Source organism: Microcebus murinus, chromosome 5 (assembly GCF_040939455.1).
Source record: "Microcebus murinus isolate Inina chromosome 5, M.murinus_Inina_mat1.0, whole genome shotgun sequence".
Lineage (NCBI taxonomy): Eukaryota > Metazoa > Chordata > Mammalia > Primates > Cheirogaleidae > Microcebus > Microcebus murinus.
In genome coordinates, this window is record NC_134108.1 from 41,246,886 (window position 1) to 41,264,921 (window position 18,036).

An 18,036-nucleotide genomic window follows, 5' to 3' on the forward strand; every position below is an offset into this window, starting at 1 on the left:
AAGTTCATTGCATGTATCTAGAAATTGAGTGTTCCCATTTCAGTAGCATAGTCTTGTAACTATTCTGTGAGAAAATTTTTCTTATTAAATCACCTGGTAGGCATATTTTACATCTACTTTTTGCTGCATTGTGATTTTTGGATTGACTTATCTAGAGACAAGACATATCATTCTTCTCAGACTATGAATTTATTCCATCTATATTAAAATATTTGAATGTTATTTTTAATGACATTGGTTAATCATCTTCAGTATTCTAGGCAGGAGGTGAGCGGTGGGCAAGTGTGTGAAAATTCTTCTGTATTTACAGCTTCTCTCCATCTCTGGCATCACCACATAAGCTCTGCCTCCTGTCAGATCAGCAATGGCATTAGATTCTCATTAGGAGCATGAACCCTACTGTAAACTGGCATGTGAGGGATCTAGGTTGCACATTCCTGTAAGAATCGAATGCCTGATGATCTGAGGTGGTGATGCTAGTGCTGGGGAGTGGCTGCAAATACAGATTATCATTAGCAGAGAGGTTTGACTGCACAATAAATATAATGCACTTGAATCATCCCAAAACCATCCCTGCCTACTCCGTGGAAAAATAGTCTTCCATGAAACCTGTCCCTGGTGCCCAAAAGGTTGGGGACCACTGGTCGAGAGCTCATCTTGTGATGAGGATACCTTCCTGGAAAAAGGACGACCACTCTGATCTTTTTGTCAAAATATATGAGTTGCTATGATTCCCTAGTAGAACCTCCTACAGCTTTAAAAAGCTTCAGTATTCTTTTCATGAGCTCAATTGTGATATTATTGAAACAGACTTGAAGCTATATCAACCAAAACGAGAACCAGAGACTATTACAAGGTTATTTTGAAGTAATGGACGTTTTTCCATACAAGTTTGTGGATAAGATTTTGTGTACATTAACGTATGGTTTTGTATTTATGAACATTTTTTGATGTTACAGTGGTTTGATTTATGTGGTAGAATGTATTCATTTTACTCTAGGCTAGGCCAACTAAGGTTGCCATTCTCATTCCAGGAAAAACTATCTCCTAAGAAATTAAGGAGTGTTAAAATGATAAGTAAATTATTAAGTTTATTAGTAGCAGGGGTTAAGCATTTAAACATTGAAAAAGCATTAAAAAATGCATTGAAAAAATACAGTTTTGTTTCTGATTATGAAAGTAAACTGTAATAATTAAAAGGAAAATAAAAGCATAAAGGTCAAAGAAATCACCAGTAATTTTACCATCTAGAGAAAATTAGCAGTATTTTGCTGTACTGTATTTCCTTGCAGTTGTTATGTACATTCTTTGTTTGAATCTTTACCATGTGCTGCCTGTAGCCCTGAGTTAGGGCTGGGACAAGTGGCCTGTGCCCTCAATGAGTATTATTGTAGCCTAGAAGGATGACAGGTACATGAACAGATAACTTCAGTTTGATGTGGTGGGTTTGTTCTAAGGTAGAGATATGCAAAGAAGAGTTCAGAGAATTCCTGGACAATATGAAATCTGAGGTTATTTGTGAATTTCTTATTTATCCAGTCTGATGGCAGGAAAAAGCCAATGTTTTAGTTCAAAGGCTGTCAGGAAGGAATAATTTACTCAGAGGATGGTTAGCTTTTTTGTTCTATTCGGGCCTTCAACTGATTGGATGAAGCCACCCACGTTCTGGAGGGCAGTATACTTTATCCAATCTACCAAGCTAAATGTTAACCTCATCCAAAAACACCTTCACAGAAATAATGTTTGATCAAATAATGTTTGAGTACCCCATGGCTCAGTCAATTATCACACATATTTGACGTTGTCCAAGAGTTCCATGCCGTACAGATAAACTGAGATCATTTTATTCTAGAAAAAGAAATCAAAAATAGTTTTTGACATTTATCTTTGTAATCTTTGAAAAACCTCAATAACGTTCTCATGAACTGTCAGATTCTGAACAGCATGGCTTGCTCACAATGTATTCCAGGATGAACCAGGCTTTCTTCCAAATAGAGGAATGAAGTACCGTGCTGACTGGAGTTACTCATTATGAATCAATGGAATCTTACTGAATATTTTCCAATTAGAAAGAATTTTTAAGGGGTCTGCAAAGTATGGCCCACAGGTCAAATCTGATTTGTCCTGTTTTTTAGAAATTAAGTTTTATTGCAGCATAGCTTCACCCCTTCTATTATAGTCTACAGCTGATTTACACTACAGTCGCAGAGTTGGGTAGTTGAGACAGAAGAATGGCATGCAAAGCTGAAAATATTTACTGTCTGGCCCTTTACATAAAATGTTTTGTTGAGCCATTCTTCCTGGCAGTAGTTATAAAAGACTAATTATTGAACATTTTTCTAGCTCTTGATAATAACACCATAGCATTAGTATATATATTGGATTTTGTCCCTCATTACTGGTTGTGTGTGTGCATGTGCGTGTGTGATTATGTTCTCTTAATATGTAAATTGTTTCCTTGGTGAAGATTTGTCAACAATAAATAGGGTTAAGGTGTATTGTGGGCCAGCAGACCCCAACCTTTTTGGCACCAGGGACCAGTTTCATGGAAGACAATTCGGGGGAACAGGGGTGGATGGCACGTGATGGGGAGAGGCTGTAAATTCAGATGGAACTTTGCTGGCTGGCCCGCTGCTCACCTCCTGCTGTGTGGCCTGGTTCCTAATAGGCCACAGACTGGTATGGTGGCCTGGGGGTTGAGGACTGCAGTTGTGGGTGAAAATGTAGCATTACTTTATACTGCTCAAAATAGTTGCATTTACTAAAAACAAGGGTTTTTACTTTAGTGCTTTTATGCAGCTTTTGTTAAAAATTGTTACTAGGAGTCTATTGAATTTATATATCTTTATCTATAGCTGGTTCCGAAGCTCAGAATCAAATGTTGATGTAATCTGCAAATCAGTATATGTAACTTTTAGTCTTTTCCCCCATAAACTGACAGAATGAATGGTACCAATCAATGATGGAGTAAATGTTCCTGTTTAGATACATTTGTGCCTTTAGTAAAACCTTATAGGCAATGTTAGCATTTAGAACTTCCTTAAAGTTTTATTCCATGTGTGTACAGACTCTTTTCCAATCATGGAATCATACTATATATACAGCTATGTAAAATGCTACTGTCTCACACACGTATTTTGGATGTCCTTCCATGTTAAATAGATTGATAAAATAATTTTTAGCACTTAAACATTTTCAACTAATTTACATATATATTTTGTTTCTAGGCATTTATTTATTTTATTTTCAGCAGGGCTGTTAGGAATGTCCTTGTGTTTACATATATTTGTACTCGTCTGGTATTTCTTTAGGGTAAATTCCCAGGAGGAAGTCATGAATATTTTGAAATTTAGATATCTGTTCCCAGATTGCACTTTAGAAAGGTTGTACCAATTTACAAGACCACAAAAAATACAAACATTCCCTTCACTTTGTTGACACTAGTCTTTCAAATATTTGCCAATGTGATACTTTTAAAAAATCCAAAAACTTTTTCATTTCTTTCATTATTAGTGAGATTGGGGATCTTTTCATTGTTTTCTATGTATATGTACTCCCAGGCTAATTATGCTATTGTTGAGTATTCCTAAAATAATATTTCTCCAACTAATAGGTTTGTACTTATGAGAGAAAGTAGTGGGCTGGTTGCTGTTTTGATGATGGTTTAGATAGGACTTTGAGTTCATTTAGATGGGTTATTGCCTGATTGAAGAAAACATTTACTATAGATTATAGACCGCATATCAGAGTTGGAACAGATCTGGTGACAGAATATCTTCATCTAGTGCTTATAGTGCTTTAATGTAAGAGTGTTTAATCACATGAATTAAAATAAGTCCCATTCTGAGAGAGGTCTAGAATCTACAAAGTATCAAGTGGCTATTCAGGACCTCCAAGTGATAGAAGTATCTCTTTGGCTAATATTTTTCAATTTGGGGTTGTTAATTTAAATGTATATTGCTTTTAAGGCTTCTTATATACTTAATACATCTATAAAGCCCAAATTTAATTTATAAATTATATTTAAATCTCTAAAATAATATTTACGTGGCATAATGTTTTATTAAAATTGAATCGTTAATGTTGGGATTACTATGACAGAAGTAACTTCAGGTCTGATTTTGTTATTTGTTTCTGTGTTTTGATTTTAATGTTAATTAATATAGAGAATAACTGTTCCTAAAAATGTAAAAAATGGTGTGATTAATTTTATGTATTTGTTTTTTATTTTGTGATCCTATGTTTAAACTGCCAGAAGGCATTCCTTGCATACCAATTTCAATAGGGTGTCACTTGATAATTCTGTAAAGCTATCTTGTTTCAAATCATGGTAAGTGCCCAGTGATGTCATTTGCTCTTACTTGGAAGCAACTGCAATTACAAACATAAATGGGGGGCATTAGAATTATGTGATAAATCTGTTTTAAGGTAGCTATGCAGATTAATAGGAGTATTAAAATTACGTAGAAATAATATTTTAAGGTAGTTATTCAGATAATCTGTAATATGCTTATTAATTTTTAAAGGATTATAATTGAAATGAAAAGTTAAAATTCATGTAGAGAATTTAACTTTCATGAATATGTGTGTAGGCCCTAATTTGAGAATCATGGTATTAGGCATCAGTAAAAATTTGTTCTTCTACAGCTTTTATATTAAATTCAGCAGATTTAAAATTGCTCTTTCTAATTACAGTACTATAACAATTTCCAAATACTTATTCTTTATTTCTGCCCCTAACTTGGAACACATAGTTCAGACTGGCCCTGGTCCATGGATATCCTTTGAGTAGCATTATACTTGACAGTAAAAGAATGAAGTTAAGTAAAGTGATGGGTAAAACAGAAAAAGGCAAATAAAAGTTAAGTAAAAATGGGCAAGATAAGTGAAAATAAACATTTAAAGAACGTTGAAAAACCTTAAGTTAGCTAAAAAATAAAGATTTATTATAACTCAAAAGGGTAAATCAAGCTAAGAGTAGGAAAATGCGATGCTATAAAACTTTTACCAAAAGTTAAAGATATAAAACAAATTCAATTAAAATAATGTAAAATAATTTCTCATTTGATGTGATTAGGATATAGTAGAAAAGTAGATTTTTTTAATCTTCCATGTACATACTTTATATATTGTCATGCACTATGATTGAGTTAGACTTTCCCTGAGCTCCAATTCTGACTATTGCCTGTATGTAGAATCACAGACTCCTACCCATCAATTATTCTAGAGTACTGACATTTGAAGATAACTAGGTAGATTTAAAATTTTTAATAAGACAACAGTACATGTTTGAAATTTCAATAGCCAGAAGCAAAAAACAGAGTTCTTTAGCCAGAGGAAGCTCTGAGATCAGAATTGAATTGATGTGCATGAGACATGTAAGTTTATTTGGTGAATCTTATCTATCATTTTAAATTATTTTGGGCAGAAAATAACCCTATTATACCCTGTAAGTATTTTTCACAAGGTAAAAAAAAACTTCTGTCTACTCAGATATTACATATGTGTTAACGTTTGCGTATGTTCCTTTGTAGGCCCAGATTATTTATCAGCATGGTTACCTGGTAGTGAATCATTGTGGCAGGCCACAACTGTTCCATCTAACCATCGAAATAACCATATCAGGAGACACAGTATAGCTTCTGACAGTGGAGACACCGGCATTGGAACTTCCTGTTCTGACAGTGTGGAAGGTGAGCTAAAATTCTTAGTCTTTAGATATGAATCTTCATATTCATGAGAATGGTTGTGATATGAGAATATTCAAGGGATATGTTTTATTATTTCAAACTAAAAATTATAAAGTAGTGTTTGAATATTTAATAATGCTCAGTATTGCTATATATCAAAAGAAATTGTCCCTTTGGTCATATTACAGTTTTCCTTTCATTTTTTTTTAACTAAACTTTTTATATTGAGATAATTATAGATTCACATGCAGTTTTAAAAAATAATATATTTTTATTTATCATTTCATTTATCAGAGACCCTTTATCCATTTTCCCCTATAGTAATATCTTGCAAAACTATAGTACAGTATCACAACCAAGGTATTGACATTGATATAGTCAAGATACAGAACAATTCTGTATACCTCATGTTGCCCACTTCCACTTCTCTCTTCACCCCTCCTCCCCCCTTAACTCTTGGAAACCACTAATCTATGCTCCATTTCTATAATTTTGTCATTTCAAGAATGCCATATAAATGGTTACAATACTTAATCTTTTGGAATTGACTTTTACCTCTGGAGATCCATCCAGGTTGTTGTGTTGTATCAACAGTTCATTCCTTTTTTTTGATGGCTAGTATTCAACAATGGTGGTATTGGAGAGACAACGCTTTATTTACCCATTCATCCATTGAAAAATTTCTGGGTCATTTCCACTTTTTGACTGTTATGAATAAACATGTGTATGTATACAGGTTTTGGTGTGCATACAGGTTTTGTCTTCATTTTTCTGGGGTTGGTAGAAGCCCAAGAGTGCAGTTGTTGAGTTGTGTAATATAATTTCATGTTTAGGGTTTAAAGAAGCCATCACACTGTTTCCAGAGTGGCTGTACCATTTTCATCAGCCATATATGTATAAGTGATCCAGTTTTCTCTTTATCTTTGCTAGCATTTGATGTTTTTAAAATTTTAGCTATTCTGATCGTATAGTGACATCTCCTTGTGATAGTGATAACATTTTTTAAATAGACTTTCTTTTTTAGAGCAGCAGAAAAATTCTTTGGACGGTATAGAGATTTCTCAGATCCCCCGTCCCCACACATGTACACTCTCTCACAGTATCATCATCACCCACCACTATAGTACATACGTTAAAATTGATGAACCTAGATTGATAAATTATTATAACCCAGTGTCCATAGTTTACATTAGGGTTCAGTCTTGGTGTTGTGTATTGTATGAGTTTGAACAAATTTATAATGACATGCATCCATCATTATGTATCATGCAGAATAGTTTCACTGCCTTAAGAATCCTCTATGCTCTGCCAGTTCATCCCTTCCTCACCCCAACCCCTATCAACCACTGGTCTTTTTACTGTCTCTATAGTTTTGCCTTTTGCAGAATGTCATAATGGCATCATACATTATATTGCCTTTTCAGATTGGCTTCATTCACTTAGTAATATGCATGTAAGGTTCCTGCATGCCTTTTCATGGCTTGCTGGCTCACTTGTTTTTAGTGCCAAATAATATTCTATGTCAGGATATACCACAATTCTTTAATCCATTCACCTACTGAAGGGCATCTTAGTTGCTTCCATGTTTGGGCATTTTTGAGTAAAGCTGCTATAAACATCCATGTGTAGGTTTTTGTGTGGATGTCAATTTTCAGCTCCTTTGGGTAAATACCAAGGAGCATGATTGGGTCAAAAGATAAGAGTAGGTTTAGTTTTATAAGAAACTGCCTTCCAAAGTGGCTGTACCATTTTGCATTTCCACCAATAATGAATGAGAGTTCTGTTGCTCCACATCCTGCTCAGCATTTGGTATTGTCAGTTTTCTGGGTTTTGCTATTTTAATAGGTACGTAATGATATTTTGTTGTTTTAATTGGCATTTCCCTGATGATATGTGATGTGGAATATCTTTTCATATACTTATTTGTCATCTGTATATCTTCTTTGGTGAGGTCTCTGTTAAGGTCTTTAGCCTGTTTTTTAATTGGGTGGTTTGTTTTCTTTTTGAGTTTCAAGAGTTTTTAATTTTAGGTAACAGTCCTGTCTTCTGCAAATACAGCTGTCTGTTGGTATTTGTGGATAATTGGTTCCAGAACCCCTGATATCAAGATCCAAGGATGCTTAAGTCCCCTGTGTAAAATGGTATAGTATTAGCATATAACCTGTGCACATCCTCTTGTATACTTTAAATCATCTCTAGGTTACTTATAATACCCAATACAATGCTGGTTCCTTCTCATCTGAAACCTCTCCTCTCAGCTCAAGACAGATAAATTCATGGTGCACTTGTTCTTCTCTGCTGGGAGCTCTCCTACTTAGTGGCAAGGAAGAGAGGTCCCTGGATTGCACACTTGTGTCCTACTCCAGATTGACCCAGCAGGACAGAAGTTGATGCTTTGAGACACATCTGTTCTTCTGTATTGTCCCATTTCCCTGTGGTTGTCACAGTCCAAGCCAGTGCTGGGGCATATTGTGCAGAGTAATGGGTTGGTCTCCAGGCCCCTGTTGGAAGGTTGGGTAGAGGCTGGGTATTTCCTTCTCCACGCCCTGCCAGCAGTGTGGGAGTTTGCTCTTTCTGGGTCTCCCTGCAGTGGTGGTAGTGGCGTCTGGGTGAGGCTATTTAGATGGTGGCCGCACAGGGAGGTCTGTGGGAGTTGGCTCCGCAGAGGTCTGGGTACAATGGTGGTATGTAGAGGGGGGCAGTTGAGGGGAGTGGATCCATGATGGTGGATGGTGGGTGGTATGCCATGGTCTAGGCTAGGGCAGCGTGTAAGGAGCAGCACTGTGATGGCATCTGGGTAGTGGGCGGGTTGGAGCTGAGTGGCATATGGTGGATGGGGCTGTGGCAGCCAGGCAGGGCATGACAGGATGGGGCAATGGTGGCTGTTCAGCACATGGTTGGCAGGGGTGCTGAAGCATGCAGTATGCATTGTCATGGCAGCTTGAAGAGGGCAGGTGTGCTGTGGGCAAGTTGCTATGGCTGTTGCTTTCTTTCCCCCTGGGACTGGTAGTGGTAGTTGCTGTGGTGCCTCTCAGGACAGCAGCAGCAGCATTGGTAGTGCTATCTAGATGGTAACGGGAGATGTTGGGGCCTGTGGGCACCTACTCTTCTAGGATCTTCCGGGGCCTGGGTTTGGGGTGCGCTCAGCCCACTCCCTCCCTGGCCTGGCAGGTGTGATGGGGGAGGTGGCTGCAGTGGAGCTGACCCCTGTGTTTACCAGGCACTCTAGGGCTGAGAGCTCAGAATGGTATTAATTGTAGTAACCCAGGATCACAAACCAGTGGGATCCCACAGTACCTGCTCTCTGGTTCAGAGCTGCTGTACAGTCTCCAAGCAGTCCCCTGATAAGTCTGGTACCTGCCATGGTAGTGGTGGTGTTGGTGCTGCCAACCCCTTGCAACTCAGGTTGCTGTGCCTGCAGGGAGAGTGTGGTTCCTGGGCTCTCTCCTTGGCCCTTCCTTATTTGTGGGTGCCTTCCTCCAGGTACCCCTTACGATCCTGCCAAACAGTTTACCTAGCTTCTCTCTCCTTTACTTTGTGTGTCTCCCATTGTTTCTTTGATAATTCACAGTGCTCTCTCTAATGCAGTCAAGCTATAGGTGAACATCTCCTTGCAACTTTTGAGCCTCTCCTTTGAGAGCAGTGTGTGCAGGCTGTTTCTAGTCTGCCATTTCTAGGAGTTTATTATTGAGTTTATTACATAAAGAGTTATTTATATAATCTATATAAAAGTCTCTATCAGATACATGATTTGCAAACATTATCTGCTAATTATGTGGGTTATCTTTTTACTTTCTTGAGGGTATCATTTTGCATCAAAAAATTTTTAAATTTTAATGAAGTCCAACTTTATATTTTTTTGTTGCTTGAGCTTTTGGTGTTGTACCTTAGAAATTGTTGCCCAACTTAAGATCGTGAAGATATAAATGTATGGTTTCCTCTAAGAGGAGTCTTATAGTTTTAACTGTTACATTTAGGCCTATGATTCATTTGAATAAATATTCATGGATGGTATAAGATAGGGGTACAACTTTATTCTTTTGCCTGTGGCCATCCAGTTATATCATCTCTATGTATTCTTTTAGATGTTAATATAGAACTCATAATATGGACCCCTACGTCATTGACTATCTGTAATGGTAATCAGAATCTTTATCCTTCTCTCAGAAATATAAGGACCTTAGAACTTTGGAATAACAGTTACCTTTGTTTTGAGTTATATGCCATAGTTGCCAAATATTTTTGTTTTATCTTTCCCTCTCTCTTTTTTTACCCACAAATTAGATATTGTTTTTATTATTTTAATGTAGTCATTTACTTAGATTTAATCACCAATTTACATTTTTCCCCTCACTATTACTTTTTGAAACTCAAGAATCATTATTCTTCATCTTGAAAGAAACTAAGGGAATGTAAACAGTTGTTTTGGTGAGTCTGTTGGTGGTAAACTTTAATTTTGCCCTTAATTTTGAGAGAGATTTTCCATGAAAGAACAGTTCTTGGATGTCAGTTATGTATTCTTTTTTTTTTTTTTTTTTTTTTTTTTTGGAGACAGAGTCTTGCTTTGTTGCCCAGACTAGAGTGAGTGCTGTGGCATCAGCCTAGGTCACAGCAGCCTCAATCTCCTGGGCTCAAGCAATCCTGCTGCCTCAGCCTCCCAAGTAGCTGGGACTACAGGTATGTGCCACCATGCCCAGCTAATTTTTTCTATATATATTAGTTGGCCAGTTAATTTCTTTCTATTTTTATAGTAGAGACAGGGTCTCGCTCTTGCTCAGGCTGGTTTCGAACTCCTGACCTCGAGCAATCTGCCTGCCTCGGCCTCCCAGAGTGCTAGGATTACAGGCATGAGCCACCTCGCCCGGCCTGTACTCTTAACATTTTGAAGATACTAGTCTACTGTGTTTTGGATTCCATTATTGCTGTTGAGAAGTTGGCTGTCATTCTGAGATAGTGATACTGTTTTATGAATAGTCTGCTCTTTCTCTGTGGCTTGCTTCTCATTGTCTGGTATTTTGTATTTTCTTTATGATAAGCTTTAGTCCAGCTCTGTAGCTGTGTAACAGTGAAATTGTAAGCCTTGAGGGGGGAGGCCTATAGTTCATACTTTTATTGTGAATAATATATTTTTGTCTTTTCTGCCTAGCACAGTGATTTCTTTGTACGTAATACATTCTTAGAAGATTCTTTAGTTAAATTATTGGTGAATTACTTTATAAAGTTCCTTTCCTACCAAAATATGATTTATAATGTTTAAAAATATTTACCTAAAAATATAGAGAATACTCTGAAGTGTTTATTTGTTTTTAAAAAAGGGAAAGGTTACATGTGGCATAAAATGTTTTTTTTGTGTGTGTATATGATACGATATGATCATGTATTACCAGGAAGAGAAAAAAAGTTATTGTGTTATGTAAAACTTAATTATTGTCTCTGTGGTTAGGATTAGCATAACATTTTTATTTAAAATAATAAAATATTAATTATTATATTTCCTGTTTACTCATAAATATATTAAGATGTTATATTTTAAACCCGAATATTTCAATACAGGGTTATATAGTCTCCTGATTACTTTTTTTTTTTTTTTTTTTGAGACAGAGTCTCGCTTTGTTGTCCAGGCTAGAGTGAGTGCCGTGGCGTCAGCCTCGCTCACAGCAACCTCAAACTCCTGGGCTCGAGCGATCCTTCTGCCTCAGCCTCCCAAGTAGCTGGGACTACAGGCATGAGCCACCATGCCCGGCTAATTTTTTATATACATATCAGTTGGCCAATTAATTTCTTTCTATTTTTTATAGTAGAGACGGGGTCTCGCTCTTGCTCAGGCTGGTTTTGAACTCCTGACCTTGAGCAATCCGCCCGCCTCGGCCTCCCAGAGAGCTAGGATTACAGGTGTGAGCCACCGCGCCCGGCCCTGATTACTTTTTTTAAACTGTGAAGACTTGTGATTTAGTGTTATAATATAGATCTAGAGTGCTGGAGGGTGTCATCTTTTTTTTCCATTTAATTCTTTTTTGCTATCAGAGGGATAGAGGAGAGAGAGAGAGATACTTTCCCTATGTAGAAAAGATATTATTAATAATAGAATCAATGTATTCATTCACCTATTGCTAGGTAAGAATAACATGACAGTGAAACAAGATTGGGATTTTGTTTGGAATTTAGAAATATGTTATCTTAAACATAATTTACTTGCATTATCAGGTTACAGTGATGTCCTTTGCTTATGTTCTGCCCTTACAAGTTTAAATCTGTCTGAAACCATTAGCTCTTCTATGTCCCCTGTGAATGCTGTATCCCCTATTTTCTGGTTTTTAAAAGGACTATCCTGTGCTAGATTCAGATTTCAGTGTTGTAACTTAGATGTGGGCTATATGCCATTGTAATAACTTGCATTTGGGATTTGTGGCTACAATTAGGTGGCTTAATATAGCATATTAGGAATTGCATTGTATCTACCTCCAATTAACTGTTTCCTTAGGGCAAAATAACATTTTTAAAGTGTTAGAATTATTAAAATTAACATTTTTCTCTACTCATTGGTCAAAGATATAATGGTCTTTTTTCCCCAGACGTTCATACTGTCAAATATTTAGTTCCTTGTTCATTTATTCATGTGTTGTGTGTACATGTATATCTATGTACATATGTGTGTGAATTGACTAAGCTTTGATCGTTAGTTTTAAAAGACAGTAATGAGTTCTGAATGTCACAGTAAGTCAGAGTTTACACTAGAACTCAGCTACTGGTCATGTTTGAACTTGAGATATTTAAGTTTGAAGGCTTTAGAACTAGAATCAGATCCAAATAGAATGATGTTATAGTGAATAGAGCAGCTGAATCACTTATTTCAATGTGCTATTTCCTGGGCCTGTTTCTACTCTTTCAGAATCAGAATCTTTTGGAGTAGGGTACCAGATCCCAGCCAACTTTTTTGTATGCTAAGGTTTGAGAATTTTTTTTTTTTGAGACAGGGTCTTACTCTGTCACCCAGGCTGGAGTGCAGTGGTGTGATCATAGGTCACTGCAGCCCCAAACTCCTAAGCTCAAGTGAACCTCCTCCCTCAGCCTCCTGAGTAGTTGGGACTATAGGAGTGTGCCACTACATCCAACTAATTTTTAAAAAAATATTTGTTTTTTTTAAGAGATGAAATCTTACTGTGTTGCCCAGGCTGGTCTTGAACTCCTGACCTCAAACCATCCTCCTGCTTTGACCTCCCAAAGTGCTGAGATTATAGGCATGAGCCACAGCATCCAGCCTGAGAATTTTTAATAAGGAACTTTTAGGAGTAAAGGATATATTCAATGTAATAATCTATGAACAGCATATGTTCATTTCTGCTTTCGGATTTACAGGAATAAACACTAGTCTGATGTGGAATTGGTTTTTTTTTATCACCAATTGTCTATTTTCTATGCATTTGGAAAATATTGACTTAGTAAAAGCAGGCAGGAAAGTAATACATTATCAGATATAAGTAATAGCTAAGACTGGGGTTACAGTTTCAGCGGTTTCAGCTGTGACATGGGATGTGAGATGATAAACTATATATTATTCATATTTTAGTAACAATGTTCTTTATTTGAAGAATTTCAAATTTTTTGAGGTCACAAAACAACAAAATACCTTTGCAGCAGTTTGATCAAATGGTAAAGTTACATTCCTTGAAAAGAAATTAAAATAAGACATTGCATAAATGAAAATGTGAAAGCATCTTTCTCCTTTTTGCTCTCTTTCCATTATGCAGAGATTACCTTTGTATATTATGTTTTAGGTGTATTCTTCCAGACTTTTTCTCTGCTCATAAATATATATGTATGTACATATATATGTACATATATATTTATATGTATATTCACACACATGTATACATATTTTAAAAATTGATATGTACAAATTACTCTTCTTCCAAAGACTAAAACAGTTTGTTATCATCATGGTGTGTTAGCAGCCTTTCATAATTTTATGAATATGATAGGAATGCAGTTTTACTGTTAGTGAGGTTGAGCATCTTTTTTTTTTTTTTTTTTTAACATGTATTCTCTAGTTGCATTTCTTATTTGGTGGTTTGCTTATAGTTTTTTTTTTTTTAACCTATTTTAAAATTGGATTGCTAGGTTTTTTTATTGATTTCTTAGAGCTCTTTATATATATGGATATTTAGCCCTTTTGTCTATTATATCAAAAATAATATTTACTTTTACCTTTTTTGGTAGCATAATAACATTTTTCTTTGCACCAAGAATTCTTCTGAGTACTTTATGTATATTATTTCATTTAATTCTCAGTGTTGTCATCTATACTTTATGATGCAAGAATATTAAATAACTTATTTGAGCACACATAACAACTAAGTGGTAGAGCCAGGTTATGAATCTATAAATGCTGATTTCAAAACTATTAATATTTAACCTTTCCATTATATCTTTACCTGCAATCTTTTTTTTCCTGAAATTGGATCTCACCATGTTGCCTGGGCTAGAGTGCAGTGGCCTCATCATAATTCACTGCAACTTCAAAAGCCTATGCTTAAGTGACCCTCCTGCCTCAGCTTCCTGAGTAGCTAGGGCTATAGGTGTACACCACCATGCTTTGCTAAGTTCTTTTTATTATTTTATGTAGACACGGGGTCTTGCTATTGCCCAGGCTGGTCTCAAACTCCTGGGCTCAAGTGAGCCTCTTGCTTTGGTTTACCTGCAATTTTTAAATGTAAAATATTGAAAATTTCAAATTTGATATAAAACTTGTTTTTATTTTTTTTTAATGTAAAGATATTTTTAGGGGCTATGATAATTTTAACACAAAAATTCCTTTAGAAATATTAATGCAAATATATATGTAAAAATATCTTGTAATACTATATAAATCAAATATTCCATAAGCTTTTGTGGACATTTGTTCTGTTCGTATTATATTTAGAACCAACTCTCAGTAGCATATTCCCCCCTATTTTCTTGTTCTACTGATTCCTGATACAGTCTGTTAATCAGTCAGGTTGCCAGTTATTTTGCTTTAATCCATCTATAACTCTGCTACTGGAATAATCATCTTAAGTACAGCTTTGATCATGCCACTCGTTCCTTTGTTTAGAAAGTCAGTGATATCACATTTCATGCTGAATGAAGGCCAGGCTCTTTTTTTTGTAGCAGAGGAAGTGAAGATTTGTACAACTCTATTTCACCTTTACTTTTCAAGAATTACCTTGAGCAGCTTTTCTTGGCACTTAACTCCATGCTATAGACGAATGGAATAATTTGTTTTTCTTCTTGTAGATCCATATTCTTCTAGCTTCATACTTGGATCATTCAAAGTTCTTAATCAGCAGAAGAAGCTGACTGGCTGATTGAGCAGATGGTGAATTTATTTAAGGATATTTGGTACTTCACAGAATTTTGGGGAGGGCTAGAGAGCCAGGCTTAAGGTTAAGCTTCCAGGCAGTATGCCTCAAATCACATCTGAGAGCTGTTACTCTTTTGTCCACCAACCTGCCTAACTATTGCCACTTCTGTAGCTACTGTGGAGCCTCCTTTGCCCCTGCCATTGTGGAAAAGTAATGCTTCTGCTGTTGCCTATACCAGCCAAAAAGTGGTAGCTCCACATAGAGCCCACTTTCTTATAAGACTCACTTCCAAACTGAAATCTTGTGCTGGTGCTTTGGAATCTCTGCATCGTTGTTACAGGATATGTTGGGAAACTGAGGTCTGAAATTTATTTTGGGAGGCTGTACTCAATAGTGTGAGAATTTTCCTAAATACAGAAAGGTTCTTCAGAAGCTAATAGGCAGCTTTGACTATGATATTAATAAATACCCACTATAATAATTTTGCTCATATTCCTACACCTGTAATATATTATGTTTCCATTTTTAACTCCAGGTAAACAAATTCTGTACATAGATCAGCTGGAATTCTGTTTTAGTCTGCCTGGCTCATTCTCATCTGACTTTTTTTTACGATTTAATCAACGTATCTTTTGTTATTACTCTATTTTTTAAAAAACAACATCAGAGCACACAGTAATTAAATATGTTCTGGCATAATAGTCAAACAATATGGGAATATATAGAATAAATTGTGAAAATTGCCTTTCACCACTCACCTCAAACCCCCCACAGATTCAAACTGCAGTCTCCTTTCTATATATCCTCTTCCAGGATGGTTAAGGTGGCTCTGAGGTGGCCGGGGCTTGCCTTTGACTACTGCCAAAAGATTGTCTTGTCTCTGGTCTCATCTTGTCTTGTCTCTGGTCTCTCATCTCAAGGACACAGGAGTCCAGGGCCAGGTTATTGAGAATCTATCATTGGGTAGGGTGGGGGTTAAGGGGCAGAAGCTGGAATTGCCTCAAGGGTTCTCTCCCTGCTTCCGAGATTCTGAGGAGGCTTCAGAGTTTGCTGAACTGGGGTTAAAAGAAGGTGCAAGGTTTATATAAAGGGACTTGGGAACATCCAGTTTTACATGGCATTGCGCTAGGATGCAAGCTTGTTGTGCCTCTGGGTTTTCCTATAAGGCCATAAATGTCTGAACATAAGCAATTTTGGATTATTTCTTCTGTTGTTTGCGAAAGAGGTCTAATAGGAGGATAGTATTATAGTTTAGTTTCCCGTTGACTGGCCAGACCTCTCTGTCACTCAGCTTATATTAGGGCCAAGTAGTGTAACATAGGAATAAGAGTTTTTTTTTATGCTATCTTATTTAAAGGAAAGGGTGTTGCCTATTTCTTTGGCTCTCTAGACAAGACCTGAAAGAAAAGAAGAAAAAGGAAGGGGTTATAATGGAGTTTCCCGGAGGCTCTTTGGAGTAATAATAGAGCCATAGGGGGCTCATGGGTGAGGGGGAGGCCATAGGCGTCCCTGTCCTCTCCCCTGCCTTTTACCCATTGCAACAGTGTCCATGGTCGCATGTATTGCTGGACACTCCTCACGCTGGTGGTCACGCCCCAGGGGAGACCTTCCCCTTCCCAGCATCTGCGGACATGGTGGCTGGAGTCAGGAATTGTCTAGGGGCTTGAGGTATGGACTATGTCTAATTATTAGTGCTCCTATGCTGGGATGTATTGCTCTGGAAGTGGCATCTCTAAGGTTCCAAGACTTCTGATAATTCCATTATCTTCTCTTCTAGGTCTTATGGAGCATTTTTAACCCTGACAGGTGGTTAAAGGGAATAGAGCTTTCTGAGTCTTGAAGGCTCCTTTTTTATTCTTCATGTAACATTTGATGTCATCAAGTATTGTCTCTGTAAATGGGAGCTGACCTCCATAGGAGTTCTTTTATCCCAAAGTACCTCTACTCTGTGCCATTCAATCAAGTGTCTGATCAGGCAAGACCATAGTCCAAGTTCCCTTTCCTTTGGGTCATCTTGTCTATCCCTATAATCCTTCCACAAAAACTTAGTACAAACACAGGAAATAGGGGGAGATTGGCTAACATTATAAGGGCAAGCAGTGTAGGGGCATCCAAGCCTTGTAAGGTGGAATAGTAAGTCACGTGCATCTTGCCCCCAAATATGGGGAAGCAGTACAGAGAAGTAAGAATGAGGTCTAACAGAAGAAGCTAGGCATAGAATTGCCATGATTTAGGAGTCAGTATTTGGACTCCTGCATGGCACAGAGAAAGTCCTCTGTCAGTTTCCTAGGCTGTTGTCACTCAATGTCTGGTGATAGTTTGAATCTGCATGGCCTGAGGAGAGACCCTCTGCCACCTTGGTAAGGGGGAGCCACAATCAGCCAGATAGAGCAAGGTTATGTACCTGTAACTCACTGAGAAACTGCAAAAGTGATGAGACACAAGAATGTACTTCCCTCAAAGTATGATATGACAATCAAGGCTTATGCAGTGTTTGCTGGCTGGCTGGCCACAAAGATATTACCAGTTTATAGGTGCAGGTTTTTCTAAGTTTTTGGTGTTCATAGGGAAAAGAATTTCAGGATGCACCATGCAAGTCAAACAAATGACAGCCTTTTAATGAAAGCAAAAGTATACTCTTAGGGAGGAGAGTAGGCGGGTTCAAAAGAGAGCAGCTGCATTGGGAGGAAGCGGTTTTAGATCTTTTGTAGTCTTAGTAATTGAGGGGAGAAATGTTTAAGGCCACGGGGTTGGATTTCACTAAGAATTTGGGTATTAATTCCTAGAATTGGGTTTCCTCCCATTTTCTTACTTTATGCAGTTGTCTCAGAACAACCGTGCGATGGTTGATGTCATGGCGATTTCAAGGGTGGGGAAATTTTAAAACCACAATGTAAAGGATACTGTAATTAGCCAAAGTTCATGTAAGGTGACAGATAGCCAACAAGCTGGTTGAAGCTGGTTCTTGCCTGTGGTTATCAGCCCCTTTTGTTTAACGTTGTTTA

At 37.1% G+C, this 18,036-nt stretch overlaps 1 protein-coding gene across 4 annotated transcripts in view; it reads left to right on the plus strand.

Moving 5' to 3' along the window:
• CEP85L (centrosomal protein 85L) overlaps window positions 1-18,036 on the plus strand; it is a 127,145-nt gene that overhangs the window by 12,893 nt on the left and 96,216 nt on the right. For all 4 annotated transcript variants that reach the window (XM_012739129.3, XM_012739130.3, XM_012739126.3 and 1 more), the window contains one exon: window positions 5,535-5,693. Coding sequence is in view for 1 of the 4 variants with exons in the window: in XM_012739126.3 (XP_012594580.2) it covers window positions 5,535-5,693 (159 nt within the window). In the remaining 3 variants the exon portion in view is untranslated. The remainder of the gene's footprint in view (window positions 1-5,534; window positions 5,694-18,036) is intronic.